This window comes from Chrysemys picta, chromosome 12, assembly GCF_011386835.1.
Source record: "Chrysemys picta bellii isolate R12L10 chromosome 12, ASM1138683v2, whole genome shotgun sequence".
In the NCBI taxonomy this organism is placed as follows: domain Eukaryota; kingdom Metazoa; phylum Chordata; order Testudines; family Emydidae; genus Chrysemys; species Chrysemys picta.
Genome location: NC_088802.1, coordinates 38,037,572 through 38,059,030, shown reverse-complemented (window position 1 = coordinate 38,059,030; position 21,459 = coordinate 38,037,572). Strand labels below are relative to the sequence as shown.

Genomic DNA, 21,459 nt, shown 5'->3' with positions numbered 1-21,459 from the left:
AAGAATTATTTCTTCTTCTTGAAGTCTGGGACTAAGTTACAAGTACCAAAAAACAAAACAAAACAAAAAAATCTACTCTTGTAAATAACTTTTTGCTCTCAGACAAAAAATATATTCTTGTTTTGTTGCTTACTGCTTCAAAATTCATGCCAACTCAGATAATCCATAGACAATTCCTGCAAGCCAATTTTAAAATTTGAGTCACTTGGTTTCTTTGCTCATAATTTAATTGTACACATTTATTTCTTTGGAATCTGAAAACCACTAAAAAAATGGAGGGATGGATAGTATTATGGAGAACCTGGGAAATTTCTGTATTAATGTTATGTGTAATTCAGTTACCACACTCACTTAATGTCTTGCTATCCACTGCGTATGAGTGGTTAATTTCTTTCCAGAAACAGAGGAACAAGCGATGAATTGACTGCATGTTGGTCACACAGACATGTCAAATTTGGTGTGAATGGACTATCCAGAACTGTCTGACACGTGAATGGAGATACTCTGGAGACACAATGGAGACCAATGACCAGAATATTAACTTTTAATGACTCCAGCCAAGGGGACTTTTTGGATGTGGATGGGCAAATTACCTGTTTGACCACAAACCCTCCCCTACCTGAATACTTGGGGAGAGCAGTACATGTGAAAACAGCATGGCTGGATCTTGGGACAAAGGACTGAGGTGTTAGGAGAGGGGGATAGGAATCCTGCTCTCTTAGGGGATGACACAATTCAATCCAGAATGGTTGGGCAAGGCCAGGGAAGTTGGGTGCAAGGCAAGTCCTGCCTACTTAAACAAGGAAAAGCTGGCAAGTTAGGCAAGACACATTTGTTCAGGCTTTGCTTTATCATTTTAACCCTAAATAGTGTGTGTGACAGATATTGCAACCCCATGCAATATCTTTGGGGACCATACAGTATTAAGTTTACAAATGGTTTATATATCACAATGGGCCTGGGACTTTATGCAACCCTGGACAAGTGTGTGGGATAGTTGCCACAACTCCTCCAAGAACCAAAAACTGTGGGTGGGGTGATTAAGGTTGTAAGTTGTAAACACCTCCAGAGAGGTAGCTACACCCCAGAGAGGCTTAAATATGCTGGTTCACACTAGGTTATTCAGAGACCAACAGAAAAGAAAGGGCTTTTGATATAAAAAGGGTAGGTTTAAACTTTAAACTGACTCAGGACCTTATTTCTGATCCAAAGAACAGAGGACCTTCTAGCCAAAGGGGGATCCCAACCCTTGCGGAAGGGTTGGAATGGCTATGGCCTGCTAAGACCCCAGTAGACTGATGGATGTCTCCAGGTATGTTTAGTGTGCGTTTAAATCTGTTTATTGTTTTTATGATGTTTTGTCTGTAATGCTTTTACCTTAAGAATAAATGAGCTTGTCTAGAAGGAGCTGTGTGGTTACTTGTAACTGCCGGCAATACACTGTTCATAGCCCTAGAAGAGAAAGCAATGCACAGATACTGGCTGTTATCTCCAGCAAGCCAGTCTCCCTGTCACAGTGTAAGGCAGGGACCTGTGCAGCCTAAAAACGCTGGGTCAGAAAGGAATAGGACAAGGGTTGCTGCCTAGAGACAGGTGATGCTGGAGACCTGAGACCTGACTGGGGCACTCCTGGAGTGGACCGTGGGGGATACAGGTGCAATTAACCTGAAACTGGGTCACTATGTTCCAGTTGACTAACAAATAAAGTCTTGTTTTGAAAAGGCTGTCCTTTGTCTCTGAAAACATCTGCTGGTTGCGGAGCTTCTAAGAGGGTAAATCTCAACGGTAGTCTAAGCTCATCACGACCTGCTGAAGGAGCCACAGTGAGAAAGAGCCACAGACCCAGTCTGGATATAACATAGCCAAGAGGATCCCCTTTAGCAAAGTGGAGGCCCAGGGTTGTCATTAAGAAAGGTACCCCAGAAAGACAGTATATAGGATGGAGGCATAGCACACCCTATGGATCTAGGAAACTACTCAGATGGAACATGGAGGGATAGGCTTCTTGAAGAGGTGGAGGATACTGTGAGGCAACTTATGAAGACCTGATGTTACTAATAAGGTTAGGCTTTTGCGCAGGTGACAATGAACTTCTGTTTTTCACTGTTTCCGCAACAACACACCTTGAGGTCATCCGCATCAAGTGGTTCCCAAAGTTATTTACAACTTTGGCACAGCATAGTGTAGGCATCCAAGAAAAAAGATATTACACAACTTCATGTTAAAAAAAAAATCACATAAAATAATACTAATAGCAACAATAATAATAATGGGGTGGGGAAGCCAACAGGAAAAACAGCAAGACAGAAAAATGAGACAAGGAAGGTGCCAATTTGGATGCCTAAAACTGCACATCTGAAACAGTTTATAGAAGTTCCACATTCTCAGTAAATGTTGTAATCCAGGATGCTTATGCCATACAACCTTGCACATTTGAATAAGCAATAGCTTGCAATAAATTCAGAACATGCTCATTTCCAAAAATAAGATGTTTTCCCACAGAAACAAGCAACAATCTTCCAAGAAGATTTAGCATCCTGTGGTGCATGGCTGAGAAGTCTGTAACTGGCTGCCAAATTGGACATACATATGAACAGAAAGAAAAGCCCTTATATTTAAATAATAGTAAAAGGGAAGTAATTCACATTATATTTATTTGCAAAATTAACATTTTTTTCTATCTGATTTAAACAAATGCTTCAGAGTTTATTATCTATATTAAAAAATAGCATATAGTTGCACCCTACAGCTTACCATCAGCAACTCTTTAAGAACTAACCAATGTATGGAGACAAAACCAGGTTTTTAGTTTTACTAATTAACCCTGTAGAGCCCATACAGCTAAGACTGAGGGTATGTTTAGACTGCCACAAACAAAGAAACAAAAACCCTTGGGTTAGCTACCTGCATTAGCTAATTCAGGTTAAAATCATAGTGAAGACATGCAACTCAGCTTTTAACTTTGGTTAGTAGCTTGAGTTAAAGCTTATAGGAGAGCCTGGGGCTGAATTCAAGCTGCTAACCCTAGTTAAAAGCTGAATTGCTACATCTTCACTCCTATTTTAACCCAAGTTAGCTAAAGTGGGTTAGCTAACCCAAGTTAGGAACATACTTTTTTTTCCAGTATAGACATACCCAAGTGAGTGAAAATCCTATTCTATTTCATGCATCTACAACAAAATGATTTAGAGTACTGCTGCAACTGCAATGAAGGAACAGGTCTCTCTGAAGAAATAACTTGGCTCACAGAGCCCTTTATTAGTAGGTATGGATTATTACTAGTCAAGATGTACAAGAAGGAAACAGCCCAGTTTGCTTCTCAGATCCCAGGCTGAGCTTACCTGACTGCCAATTAGGAAGATCATCTTTTGATGGGTAAGATGATATAGGGAATTACCAATAGCATTTTACAGAATTTCTTTTCTGCACTCTAAATGCAGTGACTGATGAGAAAGGTCTTGAAATAATTATTTTGCAACATCATGTGTTTTTCAAACTTCAGAAACTGAATCAGTTTTTTAAGTTGTTTGAGGGAGGGAAAGAAAATAGACCAGTAACAATGAAATTATCAGATGAGAAGTTCACTGCCAGCTCAATTTTTTACTTTTTTAAATCATCTTTTTTGTTAATATGTGACAAAACTCAATACTAAGTATGGTAGTTCTTTTTTAAATTAAAATTTCAATTACTCCTTATTCGTTTCCTATTTCAGGACTCTCGTACCAACTTTTTATCTGAAGCAAATTAAAGAAGATTAGTCATAAAAGCCTAATACTAACTTGCAATTACAGAGCACCTTTTGTTAGAGGATCTCAAAAACACATTACAATGATTAAGTAATTAAGTATCATTTCGTATGGTTAGGTATAATTGTCCCCCTTTTACAAATTGGTAAACTGAGGCACAGAGCGATTAAATGACTTGGCCAAAGTTAAGCAGTGAATGAGTGAAAGCATTAGAACCCAAGAATTCCTAAGTGTTTGAACACCAAGATCCCACTACTTCTCTCAAACTGGGATTATAGTGAGAAAAGAAAAGGTAAGCAGCCTGCCACTGTTAGAAGATTCCATTACCGGTATACTAAGTTATACTCTCCATATCATTGCAACATTCATGCATAGTTATAGTTAATTATCCTGTCACTAAGTCCCCTTATAAAAGTGCTAAAAGGAACAAGTGTCTTGACCATCTACACTTGGGAAAGTGATTAACCACTTCACTTTCACTGCCAACAACCCAAGAAACAAGCAAGTTTTATCTATTACAAAAATACAACTTACTCTAGAACAGAATGAGTTGCTGCCTGTGGATGGTAGCGATACTGGAGGAGGCACTGGTCAACTCGAAAGACTCCACCACCCTTTCGGATATGTTCATAAAAGAACAGCAAGTCTTCTGGAACACCCTGTAGAGAGAGAGCTCATTCAATACAAAAGCCGCTGGCATTCCTCATTAAAATATTACAAGTGACAGAGTGCATATTTCATTGTTTTGCCAAATAGATAATTTTAAAATTTGTCTCCTAAATCTCTTTTTGTGTAGACCCAAAAGTTGTCTAATGGGTCTTTAAAGAAATTTACCCAAATATAAGATAATGCTAGTTGAAAACCAGTCAACACTGCTTGAAACTGAAGCACTGTCAGCCAATGCTGACCATGGGAACAAGAATGGCAAAAGAAAGGTCTTTTCATTTTGACCAGGCTTGTAAAGCTTTATGCATGATAGCCCCAAAAGAGGCAAACCTAACTGCTTAAAAGTTCATGAAACTAAAACGTTAAGTAATCAAATAACTTATTTAATGGAATCTGTGACTTTATAATAGTGTTATTTACAAAGTTACAGTTCTTTCGTTGGCTGCCATTCAAACTTTCATACTGGTCCCCACTAGGGACAGGTTAACCAGGTCCAATAAAATGAGAACCAAACCTTTACTCAAACCTTAGACTGATTTAAGGTTTGAAGAAGTTCAGTGTTGTTTTCTTTCCTTTTAATTTTCATGAACTGGTCTCTGCTTCTGACTAGGATTGGAAGCAGCAGTGTTGAAGCAATGCAAGAAAAGTTGTTTTCCCAGAATTCCTGAACCAACACGATCTAAGAAGTATCAGAAGTCTTATGAATAAGGCTATGATTATGTCACGGAGGTCACGGAAGTCATGGAATCTGTGACTTTTATTGACCTCCACGACATTTTCTGCCCCCGGGCTGGAGCTCCCAGCCAGCTTCTCCTTCCCCGCAGCCCCTAACCCCCGCACTGGTGGGGGCACCCCACAGCTGTCCAGCCGGAGATGACGAAGACTCCCTGCAGCTGGTGGTGGGGGGACTCCCTGCAGCTGCCCAGCTGTGGCGGGCGGCTGATAGTCCCCGCAGCTGCCCAGCCATAGTGGGCGGGGAGGGGACCCCCCGCAGCTGACCAGCCGTGGTGGGCAGCTGGGGAACCCTGCAGCTCCCAGCCACGGTGGCTGGCGGGGGACTCCCATGAGTGCCCAGCTGCCCCAGGAGCGAGGGTACCCTGCAGCAGCCCAGCCCCGCAGGCAGGATGACCCCGCAGCTTCCACTCCCCACAATGACGGGGGACCCCAGAGCTCCCAGTGACTGCAGCGGTGAGGGATCCAGGAGCCCCAGTAGCAGTGGGTGCTGAACCCACCTCCCCATTTTGTCAGGGATATTTTTAGTGAAAGTCAGAGACAGGTCACGGGCTGCCATGAACTTTTGGTTATTGTCCATGAGTTTTACTAAAAATATCCATGACAAAAACTTTGTTTTACTTATGATTAGCTGCAATATTTCTAACCTGCTTTGTAGAGCAATGAATTTGGGATAAGCAATCCAACCATACTCCAGTGATTGAATTAGAACCTCAAACATGACCAATGAGACAACCTTGAATCAGACTTAAAAAAAGTAAATGCCTTAGGGCAGGTCTTCACTACGGGGGGGGGGGGGGGGGGGGAGGGGGAGGGGATCGATTTAAGATACGCAAATTCAGCTACGCAAATAGCGTAGCTGAATTCGACGTATCGGAGCCGACTTACCCTGCTGTGAGGATGGCGGCAAAATCGACCTCCGCGGCTCCCCGTCGACGGCGCTTACTCCTACCTCTGCTGGTGGAGTAAGCGCGTCGATTCGGGGATTGATTGTCGCGTCCCGATGAGACGCGATAATTCGATCCCTGAGAGATCGATTTCTACCCGCCGATTCAGGCAGGCAGTGTAGACCTAGCCTTAGACAAAGTGTAAAAGGGGCAGTGATATGGCCAATGGTACTGTATTACATGTCAGCCATACCTTGGATTATAAAACCACCTTGAATAGCATGGCCCTATTCTATATGCCATTATAAAAGATGGGAAGAAGAGTATGTGTTTGTACTTAGCAATGGTGCAACCATTTGAAAAAATTAAAATAAAACATGGTTTAAAATATATAATTGCCACACACATTTTCAAACACTGTTTTTCTCTCCTCCCACTCATTGTTTCTGAGAGATCATGTGACTACCATGCAAATAAACATATAATACAAAGAGTATTCATTCAGTATTTGAGTGTGGCACCTAATAAAAGCTGAAGAGGCAATATAACAATGACAAGCACAAAGAAGAGAAAGAAAAAAATTTACATTAACTATCTCAGGTGGTGACATTAGGTAGGCAGAAAGAGCCTAAAGCTTATGTATTTATTGCAGGTATTTTATTTCTACAAAAAAAATTATAAATACACTAACTAAATAAAATGATAAAAAATATTGTGGCTATTGCCAGAGCTTGTGTGCACCTCAAAGCATTAAGAAAATACAATTAAAATAAAAAATTTCTACAACCTTGGACCCTACCCTTCACTCAAGTTCACATTATTGGTAGTATGTGGGGAAAGAGGTGTAAAGTTATGATTAGAGATGGAACTGCAGTGTCAGTTGTAGCAGAGAAGAGACAATTTGGTTGAAATGAGTAAAAAAGGGGTTCCTGGTGAAGGCTGCTGGACACAGACTCACTCTGTGGTCCTCAGCCATGGGTGGAACAGCTTACTGCAGTAGAGGCTTTCTAGCTCCCAAAGTGACTAACACAGTTTAATGTGTTAATGTCACCACATTTAGAGTATCCCTAAGAACTGGCCTGGACTAAGCAGCCATGGAAGAACAGTTTAGTACACTAAAGGATGACTCCAGAACACCCAATGCAACCCTCTCTGCATTCTGGGAGAGTTCAGAACTAGAACTACACCTCTACCCCAATATAACGCAACCCGATATAACATGAATTCGGATATAATTCATATAATGCAGTAAAGCAGCGCTCCGGGGGGACGGGGCTGTGCACTCCGGCGGATCAAAGCAAGTTCAATATAACGCGGTTTCACCTATAACGCAGTAAGAATTTTTGGCTCCCGAGGACAGCGTTATAACGGGGTAGAGGTGTAGTTCTAAATTTTGCAACTCTATAATTGGTTGAGCTGGAACACTGAATCTGATCCCACTCCTAAACTCTGGGGAAGTGTGTATTCAAATCCAATTGCTGGGTGACAATGGCCCATCTCTAATTGGTATGTTTATATTATGAGACACTTGTCCAGTTTTCTCATCCCAGTGCTCAGATGCCGGAGCAAGCTTTCACAGAGCTTTGTGCAGTTTGCAATTTACATGGATATCTAATGCTTCAGAGGTCACTAAAGGAATCCGGGTGAGGGTGCAGGAAGAGAAAGCAGCTGTTCCCATCAGAAAGAAAATAAAATACCATTTAGACTGAAATTCTTTGTTCCCCAAATCACACACTAAGTTGAGTTAGGCTGAGTGCATGGTGTTATTAAATATCAGCCTACTGCACTTGTCAAATTCTAGTTTGGAAATATCATTACACCACTTACAAGTACTGGTAAATCATTTTCATGTGGAGTCTCATTTTCATGCTTAAAATTGCTACGGCTGAAACATTTAGCAACATATTTCAGCATAAACTGATTAAAAACAGTTATTGTCAAAATAAAATGATCCCTCTAAAACTGGGATTTGATTCATGGACCTTATTTTCTATTTCTTCTATTTTCTATTTCTTCTGCTGAAAGGAGCATTTCAGAGCAATGTGCCCAGTTCCCAGGGGTGAGCAGATGCCTTGCATTGCTCAGCAGTGACCTCTCAGCTAACGAAGGAGCAGCATTGCCGAAGGGAATGCATACATTTTGCAAGGGATGGAAAGATGTTGACTATGCCATGGGTCCTGCCGGGATAGGACTACTTAGGGCTCTGGCATACGTACGGTGCTTGCACTGCGGCAGTTTCTTCCATTTTGAGATATTATCAGTTCCAGCTGTATTTCCCATTTTAATCACCAGACATCCATCTCACACTCGTACCACCTTTCAAAATAGAAGAATCTGCAACCACTCTAGGGATATTTTTTAATGCTTTTTGAAAACTGATGGCTAGATATAAGTACAGAATAACAAGATATAGAGTAATGCAGCTAAAATGCATCTTGCAAATAATTTTCATGCTCTACAAAGACAGTTGAATAGCACAGTATCACAAGTCAGTGAAATATGTAACAGCAACCCAGAAAATAAGCAAAAAAATAACTTCAGATGCTCTCTAGAATAGTTTGTTACTACTAATATTCTACCTGGACTTACACAAACCATGGCCCTTTCTACTTTTACTAGGGTTTTGTTTTGTTATAATTCTACTACTGCTACTCAAAATGATCGCCACATTTTTTTCAAAAATTGCTCAAGACTCCAGATCACTATAGAAAAGCCTTAAATTCTATAAAAAAAACTAGTGCAGAATTCTCTCCTTTGCCTCAAAAACTGCAACTGGAGGGCCCTGGCTAAGAGAGATATAATGCATTATCCTAGGATTTTCATTTCAATAGCATGCTTCACAAATTTCACTCATAATGGATCATCAGCAAGGAAACGTCACATGCTTTATAAAAGGTGTTCAGTGTATTTTTTTTTAATTACATAAAAGACAAAATAAAAACACTTTTTTCATGTATTAAATAAACCAACAACTAGTTGAAAAGGCAAACGAGGAGTACTTGTGGCACCCACAAGTACTCCTTGTTCTTTTGGCTGATACAGACTAACATGGCTACCACTCTGAAACCTGTCACCATGCTAGTTCAAAAGGGGTTTTCAAGTGACAGAATCATGCAGCTTGAAAGCTCGTCTCTTTCATCAACAGAAGCTGGGCTAGTAAAATATATTAGCTTGCCCACTTTACCTCTATCCTGGTATTTAACATCAGGAAGAGCATTTTGGGGGGCAATTTTCCAACAGCAAATAGAAAATAAACCCTCTACAGCTAACAATCTAGACTCTTGCAGAATTTTTAACTACTCAAAATAAACGTAAACAAAAACAAACAGAATTTTGGCTGCAGAACTCATGGTACCTATAGCCTGTCTGCATAGCAGTTATTGTACTTCCTTTTTCTTGTGCAGTTGCTCAAAACAGATTATCCAAATTTCTATTATTCCATACAAAACAAAAACTACATTAAAAAACCATTAAGGTTGCAAAGTGAGGCTCTCAAAAGTTAGGTAACAGAGGGTCCTGTGGCACCTTTGAGACTAACAGAAGTACTGGGAGCATAAGCTTTCGTAGGTAAGAACCTCACTTCTTCAGATGCAAGTTGACTTGCATCTGAAGAAGTGAGGTTCTTACCCATGAAAGCTTATGCTCCCAGTACTTCTGTTAGTCTCAAAGGTGCCAAAGGACCCTCTGTTGCTTTTTACAGATTCAGACTAACACGGCTACCCCTCTGATAAAAGTTAGGTAATGTCAAAATTACAGTAGAAACTTTAATTCTGCCTCTGTGTGTATGCATTATGATACAATCTTTACTTACATAATCACAAGAGAGTTTTTTCCTCAAAGGACCTCAGACTCATTAAATGAGGCATCTGTTCAATATTTCTTATTATTCTCATCATTTGCTGTATGACCTTATCAAGTTACTAGAACATAGGAATTGCCAGACTGAATCAGATCTGTGGTTCAAAGTCCAGTTTCCTATCTCCAACAATGGCCAGCAGCAGAGGCTTCAGATAGTACATGAAATCCAAAAGTAGGTAAATGTGTTGCCATAATGCACCCCATCTTAAACCTGAACTGAAACAATAATATTTTTATTTCTTCAGAGGTTTCTCTATGGCATTCATCACAATGGTATTTCAAGTGTCTCAGAAACATTAATGAATTTATCTTTACCAACACCTGTGAGAGGTATTCATATCCACATTTTACAGATTGGGAACAGACAGGGAAAAAGAACAATATTTTCAATAGTGTCAACCAATTTTGGAAGTCCCAATTTCCAGATGCCCAACTTGAGATACCTGGGGCTGATTTTTCACATATAAAGTACCTATTCCTAGACCTATGTCACAAGACATACCAATGGTTCAGGATGGAACACCTCACACCACTGAGCAATATACTTTGGGGGCTATTTGAAGGGGAACAGAAGGGACTATTTTTCTGGTAGGCTGTTTATGTTTAAAATGGTTGGCATTCAGATGCTTGAGGTGTTCCAGGCGCTACTGTGGAAGAGATGGATCAGTGGGTATAGGGCAGGTGAGGCAGACAAAGCTGCATGAAGAAGGCAATAAATCACTTAATTCTGTAATTTATCACATATCTCTACATATGTACTATAGGCACATCACACATACACTGGTTAATATTTTCAAAGTCAACTGGGGAGTTAGCCACACAACTCCCGTTAAAATTAATGGAAGTAATGTAGCTAAATTTCCTAGCTGGCTTTGAAAATCTCAACCACACTTCACATTTTCTGCTCCTCCATTTTTATAAAATGAAGCAATAAAAATTGAGACCTTTCCCTAAGAATGATGGTGTTGCCATTAAAAAGAAGCTTGCATTACCACAGTATTAAGTATTACCTTTATTTGAGAGGAAATGCAACAGAGGGTAATACTGAGTATAGGTCTGACGCTCTCCTAAACGCTCTTAAGAGAACTACCCATCTTGCATTTAGGGCTCAATTCTCCATTATTCCTGAGCTAAACATAGGTATAGTGAACAGCAGGGAGAGGTGCTACTGACAATTACTCCCTAATTCTTAGCTGCTTGGCTCCAGTATAAGCTAAAGCTGGCAAGAAAGCTGCTTTAAATTAAGGCGCTGGTGGATCTTCTGCCAGCTGAGAATCAGGCCAACATGCTCCCTCCTTCCCTGATGCATCCACACCCTTCCGTAACTTTGACATATGCCCCGCTTCTTCTGACTATGTCTTCTTCCTTTCCTCTTTACACCGAGCAGTATAGTTCCAGTGTAGGAGGTGGTGGTGGAAAGTTGGTGTGGGAGGCAGTGGAACTGCGTCGTCTGTTAGCCTTGTGCCGATGAAAATTTGCCCTATATTATGGAATCTCCAGCTGGCGAAACTGGAGAATCCAGCCCTATAGATTTTATAATTAGGTTTTACATGCCTTGTTTAAAAAAACAGGAGAAGAAAGGCAAATCTACCATTACAACTACGCTATTAAGGTAATATATTACGAAAATCTGAATTGTGGGGGAGAAGAGCTAGCCAAGTCTCTTGATCAGAACTCTCAAGAGAAATCAGGCTGTAATTGGGAACACTTTTTTTTCTTACCGATAAGCGTATGATGGAAAAGGCTGGAACCAGAGGGAGCCAAATTTATCTCAGTCCTCAGAGGAATCTCAAAGTGCTGAGAGAAAGAGTGAGTGGAAGAGGAAATAACTTTTGTCTCCATACTTACCTGATTAATGAAGTATTTTAGCAGGATTCTGTTGCCAAAGTTTTAAAGCCTATTCATTCCATACTTTGTACCGTGGGCCATGCCTTTAAAAACAACAACCCCAAAACACTGCAATAGCAATATTACATTGGAGTTGCACTAAAAGCCGTTCAAGTGATTAAATGGAAATAACATAGTACAAAACATTTATAGAATGAACTTCCAAATCCTTATTCCTAGAAAGACCCAAGAGTATCTCATAGAAGGTTCTGAGCTAAATTTTAAACTTACAGCAGCAGCATGTGCTGTGGTGTTAGCCACATGTTGCTGGATATACATCTGGCACAAGAGACATCCTGGCTACATCTTCACTACGGGGGGGGGAGGTCGATTTAAGATACGCGTAGCTGAATTCGACGTATCGCAGCCGACTTACCCCGCTGTAGGGACGGCAGCAAAATCGACCTCTGCGGCTTCCCGTCGACGGCGCTTACTCCCACCTCCGCTGGTGGAGTAAGAGCGTCGATTCGGGGATCGATTGTCGCGTCCATCGATCCCCGAGAGGTCGATTTCTACCCGCCGATTCAGGCGGGTAGTGTAGACCCAGCCCCTGTCTCAAAGAAAGTTCTCTCACTTCAGGCCAACACACTGTATTGAAAGGGATTTTTTATGGCTCATATCAGCAACAGGAACATGCTTGCTAAAACTGCTGCCTTCTAGAGCAGTGGCTCTCAACCTTTGCAGACTACTGTACCTCTGTCAGGAGTCTGATTTGTCTTGTGTACCCTCAAGTTACACCTCACTTAAAAACTACTTGCTTACAAAACAGACATAAAAATACAAGTGTCACAGCACAGTATTACTGAAAAATTGCTTATTTTCTCATTTTACCATATAATTATAAAGTAAATCTATTGGAATATAAATATTGTACTTACATTTCAGTGTATAGTATATAGAGCAGTATAAACAAGTTGTCTGTATGAAATTTTAGTTTGTACTGATTTCGTTAGTGCTTTTTATGTAGCCTGTTGTAAAACTATGCAAATATCTAAATGAAATGCTGTACCCCCCTGGAAGACCTACGCGTACCCCTGGTTGAGAACCACTGTTCTAAAGTTTACTGCTGATGAGAGCGCACGTGCTTGTGGACTGCTATCCAATGGCTGGAAGTTGAAGCTAGATAAAAAATTGCACCTTGACTAAATGTAGCCGTTAGGGTAATTAACAATTGGAACAATTTACCAAGGGATGTGATGGATTTCCCAACACTTGAAGTCTTCAAATCAAGATTGCCTGTCTTTCTAAAATATAAGATCTAGCTCAACCACTAAATACGGCCTTGAGACAGAAATTATTGGGTGAAATTCTATGATCTGGGGTATACAGCAGGTCAGTCTAGATAATCACACGGCTCCTTTCTGGATTTAGAATCTATGGAATTATGTCCCATTTGTAGCTAACCATGGATCTACAGCTACACTGCATTCCACAGTATGTCTGGTAGGCCTAACAGCTGGCACCACATGCACTGCGGCAGACTGCCATCCGTTATTTCATGCCATCTGGGGTAATTCCATCTTGCACACCTGGCTGTAGCTTCTTATGGCATGTCTACACTGCAAAGCGAAGGTGTGAATGTAGCATGGGTAGGCAGATCCATGTTAGCTTTAATCTAGTAGCACAGATGACACAATAGACACAATAGCATTGCAGATGTGATATCATGGGCTTCAGTATGGGCTACACCAGTCTGGTTGCTAGCCTGTGCTGAAGCCTGTGCCACCATGTCTGCACTAAAGCTAACACAGGTATGCAATCCCATGCTACAATCACATCTTAACTTTGCAGTGTAAGACATAGCCTTAGATGTTTTAAGCAAGCTAGATTTGTGGCTGTGGGTGTGCACTGAAATTTTTTTCCAACACTGAGCATTGACTCTCAGAACATAATCTGAAATCTCTAGGATCTTACAGGTTTGGTACTCTATCTTTGCAAATTTTACATTAAATTTTTCTGTCTTAAGGAAATCTTGTTAATTTTACATCATTAAACTGTTTTTTAATCGCCATTAGTTTGATTTCCATTAGGACAGTCACCAGAAATAGGCTGGAGGACCCATTAGAAGCCACCCCATTAAATTATTGCACTGAGTAATATTTGATTTGGCTTCTCTTCAAAATTATCCAAAACACTCTTAAGCCTCTTAATCTTTCTTTAAATCTGTGACTCTGTCCCTTTGCTCATACCCTGATAAGGCCTTTAAATCATTTTGCCCTGATTATAAAACAGGAAACCTGTGACAATGTTATATTTGCTTCAGTGTTTGTGAAATAAAGTTAAAGGGTTACTAGAGACTCTGCACATTTTCTTTTTTTCTAAAAGAGAAATGTTTCTGCTCTTCTGGCAAAGAGCAACTAAATTAAACAAGGAAAAGGTGAAAGCCAAAGGGTCAGGGCGGGGTGAATTCTAAAGGGCGCTTAATAATACACTAGCAAGAAATGTCTTTAGAAGTGGGGGAGGAGGTGGGTTTTCAAATACTATGTAAGTATAATTTATCATTGGCTCCAGCACTTTCTTTTCTTCCTGGATACTACTCAAATACTGATCTCTGTTCAGCTTTAACTGTACCATGCCAAGAATATCAGAGCCTGTGTTTTGTCCTCATTTTTCCCCAGAGCACCTTGACAGGTCATTTGACAATATTCTAATTCATGTTCCAAAACCCCACAAATTTCTCCTTAACCTTTCAGCTTCCGGGGCTTATTATAAATGCTTGTCAAGTATCAGAGGGGGTAGCCGTGTTAGTCTGAATCTGTAAAAAGCAACAGAGGGTCCTGTGGCTAAGACTAACAGAAGTATTGGAGCATAAGCTTTTCGTGGGTGAATGCCCACTTCATCAGACGCAAGTAATGGAAATTTCCAGAGGCAGGTAAATGCTTGGTTTCTTGAGGGAATTCTGACAGCTCTCTTCTGGCCCAGAGAAATGGAGAAAGGTATTAGCGAGCCCCACAAAGGCTATAAAGCTCCTTTAGACATTTGGAGTACTCACTGCATTCTCCTGTGCACCAAGATGTATATCAACACCACCTCAGTTCCTTCTTTCCATAACCCTTTATCACAGGAACAGATCAGAGCTGAGAGTCGGCCACTGCATTCTAAACTGCAGTTTGTATTCAGAAATGCTAGCTGCTCACACTACATGATTACACCTGGGGCTCATTAAAAATAATTTCCCTTTGTTTGCACTTTTAGATACATTTTAAAAAGTGGCAAGACTTATGTAAAATTCTAGTCTGGATACACTTAAAAAGGAATGTTAAGGTTGGGAGTGGGGTTAGGGGGGCAGGATAGACAGAGAATTTAGTTAGAGCAGAAAATATTTTACACTGATCTGCCCTGGGAATCAGGGATAAAATGATTGTGGTGTTTCTCATTCTAATCTTATGGTGAAGTTAGTCTATATAAAAGCACAATTATGCAAACTGCCATTTTTGATTCTCCTTTGTTCAGTAGGAGTTTGAAGAAAGAAGAGGAGTTTGCTGGTTAGGCAGGCCAGAAAAGATTTTGGTGTTACCTATGGCTTATGTGCTTTAAGTATCTCAAAATTATTTACCAAGCAGTAAATTAGGGTATCTTAGTGTAGTAATTGTGTAGCCATTACACACTTACAAATAGTTCACACAAGACATTAGAATTAAGAAAATGTTGGCCAGAATGCAGGTTATTTGTTTTTTTCCAAAAACACCATGGGAACTTTTACTTGGATGTCCACAAGAGACAGAGCAAAGCTCTGTAGTCTAATGTTTCATCTGAAGGAGGGAGGATATGTTTAGGCACAGCTACGTGCAGACCCATAACTAGAATAGCAAAAGATGTTGTTGGCCAAAGGTTGAGGTGCTCTGATAAAGATATATAGTGGAAACTTCACATAGCACCAGCCTCCACTATATCTGTCCCTGGCCAAGGCTATCAGTCCCCCACTCTCATGGGGGATCAAGTTTTGAAATGTACCAGTCATTTAATGATACACTGAAACTGTACATAAGGCTGGAACCCTTCATTCTCTGTGTGTGATATATGTGAAGCCAGTGATGGCTTTTTAATAACATTTCTATGTGTTGGAATAAACTTAAAGCAAGGTGCCACAAACTTGATCAAATAAATTAGATGGCGTCACACACACAAGTTTCCCAAAGAGAAAACTTTCACATACTAAGCTCACAAAGTGTAAATAAAATTTTGCCACTCATTCCAATAACAGAGGTCTCTACATTTAATTTGTGTGGGATGGATGCACTCCAGGAAGAGTCTCTCTCTTCAGTTTTCTGATAAAGTTCCTCAAAAATACGTTCATTATATCACCATCCTTCTACCTCTGGATGTACTGTAGAAAGGACACTATCCTAGATAAAGTGGTTGTCATTAAAATCTTTACACTCTTGCCTAGATTTCAGTGGTATTCCATATAACTCAGTATACCATGAACACATTAAAATCAGTTACTTGCAAGGCAATTATATAAAAGTTAGTAGCGATAGCTTTACTATCTATTTCAAAATATTTCAGTCCTGGCTCTTATAATTAAATAACTAAATATTCTCCTCACTTATATATAATTGAAGTGAACAAACATAATTAAAAACATATCACGGTGACAGCCATTCTGCTCTCCTTATTTACATTGGGTAATAGGATTTTTATCATTGTACTTGGATAGTGCACAAAGTATATTTGTAATTCTGGCCTTTGAAGTACAGTCAAGATTTTTAATCACAAGTAGACAAGTCCCATTTCAGAAGAAGTCATTTATAATTCTGTTTGGATATTGCAATAATGCTAATGTAGAGAAAATATGTCTTCCTAGTGAACGAACATCTTGAAGGAGAGGAATTTTGTTAATAAAATGGAGTCTTTGTAAACAAATGCTTTAAATCTCCCATGAAGTATTGGGACAATTACATATATTTTACCAATAAGAAGGATTTACACATTGGTTAACATTTGATTATGTTCCATCATTCCATGTGCTCTGTTTACTTAGTTCTTCAAATCACAACCTCTCCAACATTTGACATATGAAGAACAGGTGTTCAGATTTAATTCCAAGTGAGAAATGCAGCTTTTTGGTATGGAAACAGTTTTGCAAATGGAAAGACTAGAATCTAGAGATTTCTTGATCTATTTCTCTGTTTATTGGCAGCATCATGACACCTGTAGAGGGCATAATTAATACTAACTCAAGAAGGTGGAGGGATGTGATTAACAAGTCAGATGATGAGTCAAGTCAACATATACACACACAAAGAGAACCCAGTGTTGACCAATAATACTGTTCCCATTGATGTGTATAGCAAATCTCCCATTTATTCCAAAATGAGGAGCTAAGCCAATGCTGTGCACTTCTGAAAATCCCACCTCAGAAGTGGTTAAGGATGAGATGACTTGGAAAATTGGTGCTTTCCTCCCTTGTCACATCCTGCAGTTGTGGGCAGTGGAACTGTTTGAACGAGAGACTCTTGGGTTTAGAGATGAGGAGGCTATTAGCAGGGCATTTTCTTTGAAGGTCCCTGGCCTCCAGAACTCAATCCCCTCTGTCTGCCAGAGCCTGGATTTGTTGACCTCCTGGACACCCCCAACAAAGCTACTCTTGTCCCGCCAGGAATTTGGGGAGGGAGTAGACTGTGGGAAATGAGGCCAAATTTAAGGATTTTTTTATTATTGATTGGCAGGTAATTATTAGAGCTATATGTGCATGACCTATATTATAAATCCAAAACCCCTTAGACTTGGCATTGACGCCATTTAAGCAGATCACATTTTACTCACAGGAGGCACGTATGCTGTAAAATAAAATTTAAAAAAAGTAGGAAGGCACAAAACCCAAACCAAACCATATGGTTACATGGCAAAGTTCAAGAGGCGATTTAAGTCAAATGGGTATTCTTCAGAAAATGGAAAGTCAACCCCAGGGTAAAGCGAGCGAGCGAGTGAGCGAGAGAGAAAAAAAAAAGTCAGTATGTTCTGTCTATTGGATAGAGCATTGGATTGACTCAGGAGACCTGGGTCTTATTCCAAGCTCTGCCACTGACCTGCTGTGTGACCTTAGGCAAAACATTTCACCACTCTGTCTTTGTTTCCCCTCCCACCCTTCTCCGTCTTTTCTATTTGGACTGTAAACTCTTTGGAATAGCGATTCTCTCTCACCATATATTTGTACAGTGCTTAGCACAACGGGGCCTCACTGTCAGTTGGGGTCAGTAGGTGGTACTGTAAATTCAATAACAGCAATGATAATAATCTAGTATTGTAATAAGTAGTATATAAATTAGATTAGGAATTACCTTCAGGAGTACTGCAATGCTACGTCTGGCAGTATTAGATAGAAGAATTCAGAAACAAAGTGGGATATAAGTGTGCTTGTTAATTACCAGAATGTCCTTCCATCACACAGGATAGATCTACATAGCAGCTAGGAAGTGTGACTCCCAGCTTGGTTATACGTACATTGCAAGTTCTGTTTGAGCTAACACCTAAAAATAGCAGTGTGTTCGCAGTGGCATAGGCAGTAGCTCAGGTTAACTGCCCAAGTTGTACCAAGGAGGTTGGGCAGGATTATACTCAGGTGGCTGGCCTGAGCTGCTCTCTGTGCCACTGTGGCCACACTGCTATTTTTAGGCCCTACTTCGAGCACAGTTAGTGCATGTATGTCTATCCAAGCTAGGAATCACACCCCTCAGCTGTTGCATAGACGAAACCAAAGTGGTTTCAGCGCTGTGCGCCAAAGCCTTAACTCTAGAAACATACCAAAAAACCGGAGGAGTGTTTGTTGATGAACTGAAGACTTTTCTGAAATTTGCAAGCCAGAAGAGGAAATGCTTTTCCTCGGTTTTATCCCCTATAGTATTTCAGTTTAGTTATCCACACATGAACTAGCATTCTAATTGTAAACACTTTTCACTGTGGCCCATTTAATAGCAATAGGAAAAGACCACTTGAGAGCATAACACTACCAATTGTCCTGCTAACTAACACTTCTTAACAAAAAGGAATCTAGAATGGAGTATCAATTTTGTTTCTATCAGTTGCACTCACCTTTCCACCCTCATCAAATTTGCCCACGTGACAAAACCATTCTCGGGAGCAGAACCAGGTAGGCATGATCACAGTGGGTCCATGGGAGGTAAACACCTAGAGAAAAAAGGTGATAAGAAATAACCTTAGTGAAAAGGACGAATAGTTCCTAACAGATATACTCTTTGATAATAAAGTTTATTTTCATTTATTAACTTATGCCCTGGTCCTGCAAACACTTAGCCTTATCTTGGACTTAAAACACATCAGAAGCCCCATTAAATTCACTGAGACTACTCATGTACTTAAAGTTCAGCACAAGTCTTTGCAGAATCATGGCCTAAGAGATTAAATCTAGTATTTCCTACTTCATATACTGTAGCACTGTGACTGTTCCTATTAGTAATAGCAAGTTTTACAGCAAATCCAAAGATCTTGAAACTATAATTCAAGTTTTGAGAGATCCACCACAACTGAAAGTTCTACTAGTTTTACTAAAAATACTAATCTTAATAATGAAAGTACATATATAATGGAAAGTCTGTGTCCAACTCTAGGGCTCCAGTGTGCATTCAGAAAGCACAAAATTACAAACTTTGATCTATCTTCTATTATTTTCTGTGGAAAATTGGGGAAAGTGAAGTACAGCTTGATTTTAAACCAGAACAATATGTATACAGTATTTAATTCTACCTGGTTAAACTAAAAGTCTTGGAAAGAAACATATGATTTGACAGACAACATGAATGTAGTTATTTTAAATTTTTGAATGCTCACAGCTTCAGTGACTAGCACCAACATAGCCAGGAACTGTACATAATCAACCTTTGCTGCCTTAAACAAACCTGCCATAAACACAACTATGAAATAAACCAGAATATCCGGATTATGTCAGATAAACAAATTATCACTTTTATTACAAGGAAAAATATCTAGCAAATCAGGAAACTGAACTTGTCAAACAGAAATCTGAAGTTAAAAAGGCATATTGTGTCCAGCTCCAAAGAAAGTTACCTGTACAAGCAGGTTTATGGAAACAGAAAAATAAAAAACAAATGTATTGCCAGTTTCAATCACTAATGAAAATATATTGGTCTCCAGAAGATCATTTCAAAGTATGCTATAGATGAAATAATTAATATTACTCTGCAGCTAAAATTCTCCAACTCGGTTGCATAAATTTAGCCTTCTGAAACCATAGTTAGATACCTGTTGCTCTTATTAACTTCAATATGAGCTGGGGTTGCTCAGTTCCTCAGGCCACTTTTCTTTTTAGATGGATAAATAGGGATTTAGGATCTTAACTTTAGGCCCACAGATTCAAATCTTTTAAATTTAATTCCGTATTGAGGCACCTAGGGATGGTATTTTCAAAAACATCTAAGTGACTTTGTAACACAAGTCCCACTTTAAGGGCTTGTCTTCACTACTGGGGTAAGTTGACCTAAATTATGCTACTCCAGCTCTGTGAATAACATAGCTGGAGTTGATGTACCTTAGATCGACTTACCCCGGTATCTTCACTGCGCTGCATTGATGGGAGACACTCTCCGGTCAATTTCCTTTACTCTTCTCAGAGAGGTGGAGTACTGGGGTCGACCGCAGAGTGCTCTGCAATCGATTTAGCGGGTCTTCACTAGACCCGCTAAATCGACCCCTGCTGCATCAATTGCAGCATCATCGATCTCCCCATAGTGAAGACCAGCCCTAAGTCAATAGTCTTCTGCTGAGACTTGTGCTGCTAAGTCACTGAAGCATATTTGAAAATCCCATCACTAAACAGAAATGGCCTGCCTTTCAGAGGGGCTAAGCACTAGACACTCCCAGTGAAGACACCGGGAGCCGAAGGGCACTCAGCATCTCTGAAAAATCAGACCACTTTTATTTAGGTGCTTAAATATGGATTTAGGTGCCTAACTTTAGGCACCTAAGTCGGAAAATCATGGCTTATATGTATAAGAGTGTAGTATGCTGTCAGTATTTTCCTGTGAAACAAACTGTTAGCAGGTGTTGATTTTGATGGGAGATGTTGAGCCTGGCAACTGATTAGCAGGTGTTGATCAGCTGACTCATTATTGCAAGTACTCATTAGCTTCACCATAGATACCAAGGAAGTGGGAGTACCCACAGTGGAACTGTAGGATGAAAAAAGCTTAGGAACAAAAGTTGGACTGCAACTGAGTGGAAACTTCTTTGTCAATAAAGCAAAATTCCAGAAGGGGGACAAGTCCTGAGCCTGTTTGGGGTATGCCAAATGTATTTGAAGGTGAAGGAGACTGGAAAAGCCACTTGCTCATTAAGGCCCTGATTCAACAGAGCACTTAAGCATGTGCTTAACTTTAAGCAATGCAAGTAGTCCAATTAACTCCAATCACACTAATCAGATACTTAAATGCTCTGTAAAGAACACACTCTCCTAAGGGTTAATGCTGATATTTTGGACAAGTTTTATTTCATCACAACATATAGAACACCTAATGAAACTGGTTATAAGTAAGGCTATGTTTTAGTCATGGATATTTTTAGTAAAGGTAATGGACGGGTCACAGGCAGTAAACAAAAATTCACAGCCCATGACTTGTCCTATATACCCCTGAATAAATCTTGGGTGCTCTGGGGCAGGGGTGGCCCAGAGGCACCGCCGCAGGTGCTCGTGTGTGTGTGTGTGT

General features: G+C 40.0%; 1 protein-coding gene across 1 annotated transcript in view; it reads right to left on the bottom strand.

Annotated features, from left to right (window-relative positions):
- Nucleotides 1-21,459, bottom strand: part of B3GNTL1 (UDP-GlcNAc:betaGal beta-1,3-N-acetylglucosaminyltransferase like 1) — a 140,914-nt gene that overhangs the window by 59,067 nt on the left and 60,388 nt on the right. Inside the window, exons 2-3 of the mRNA XM_065563370.1 lie at nucleotides 18,812-18,907; nucleotides 4,281-4,405 (exon numbers count right to left, since the gene is read on the bottom strand). Coding sequence (XP_065419442.1) covers nucleotides 4,281-4,405; nucleotides 18,812-18,877 — 191 coding nt within the window. The 5' untranslated portion in view covers nucleotides 18,878-18,907. The remainder of the gene's footprint in view (nucleotides 1-4,280; nucleotides 4,406-18,811; nucleotides 18,908-21,459) is intronic.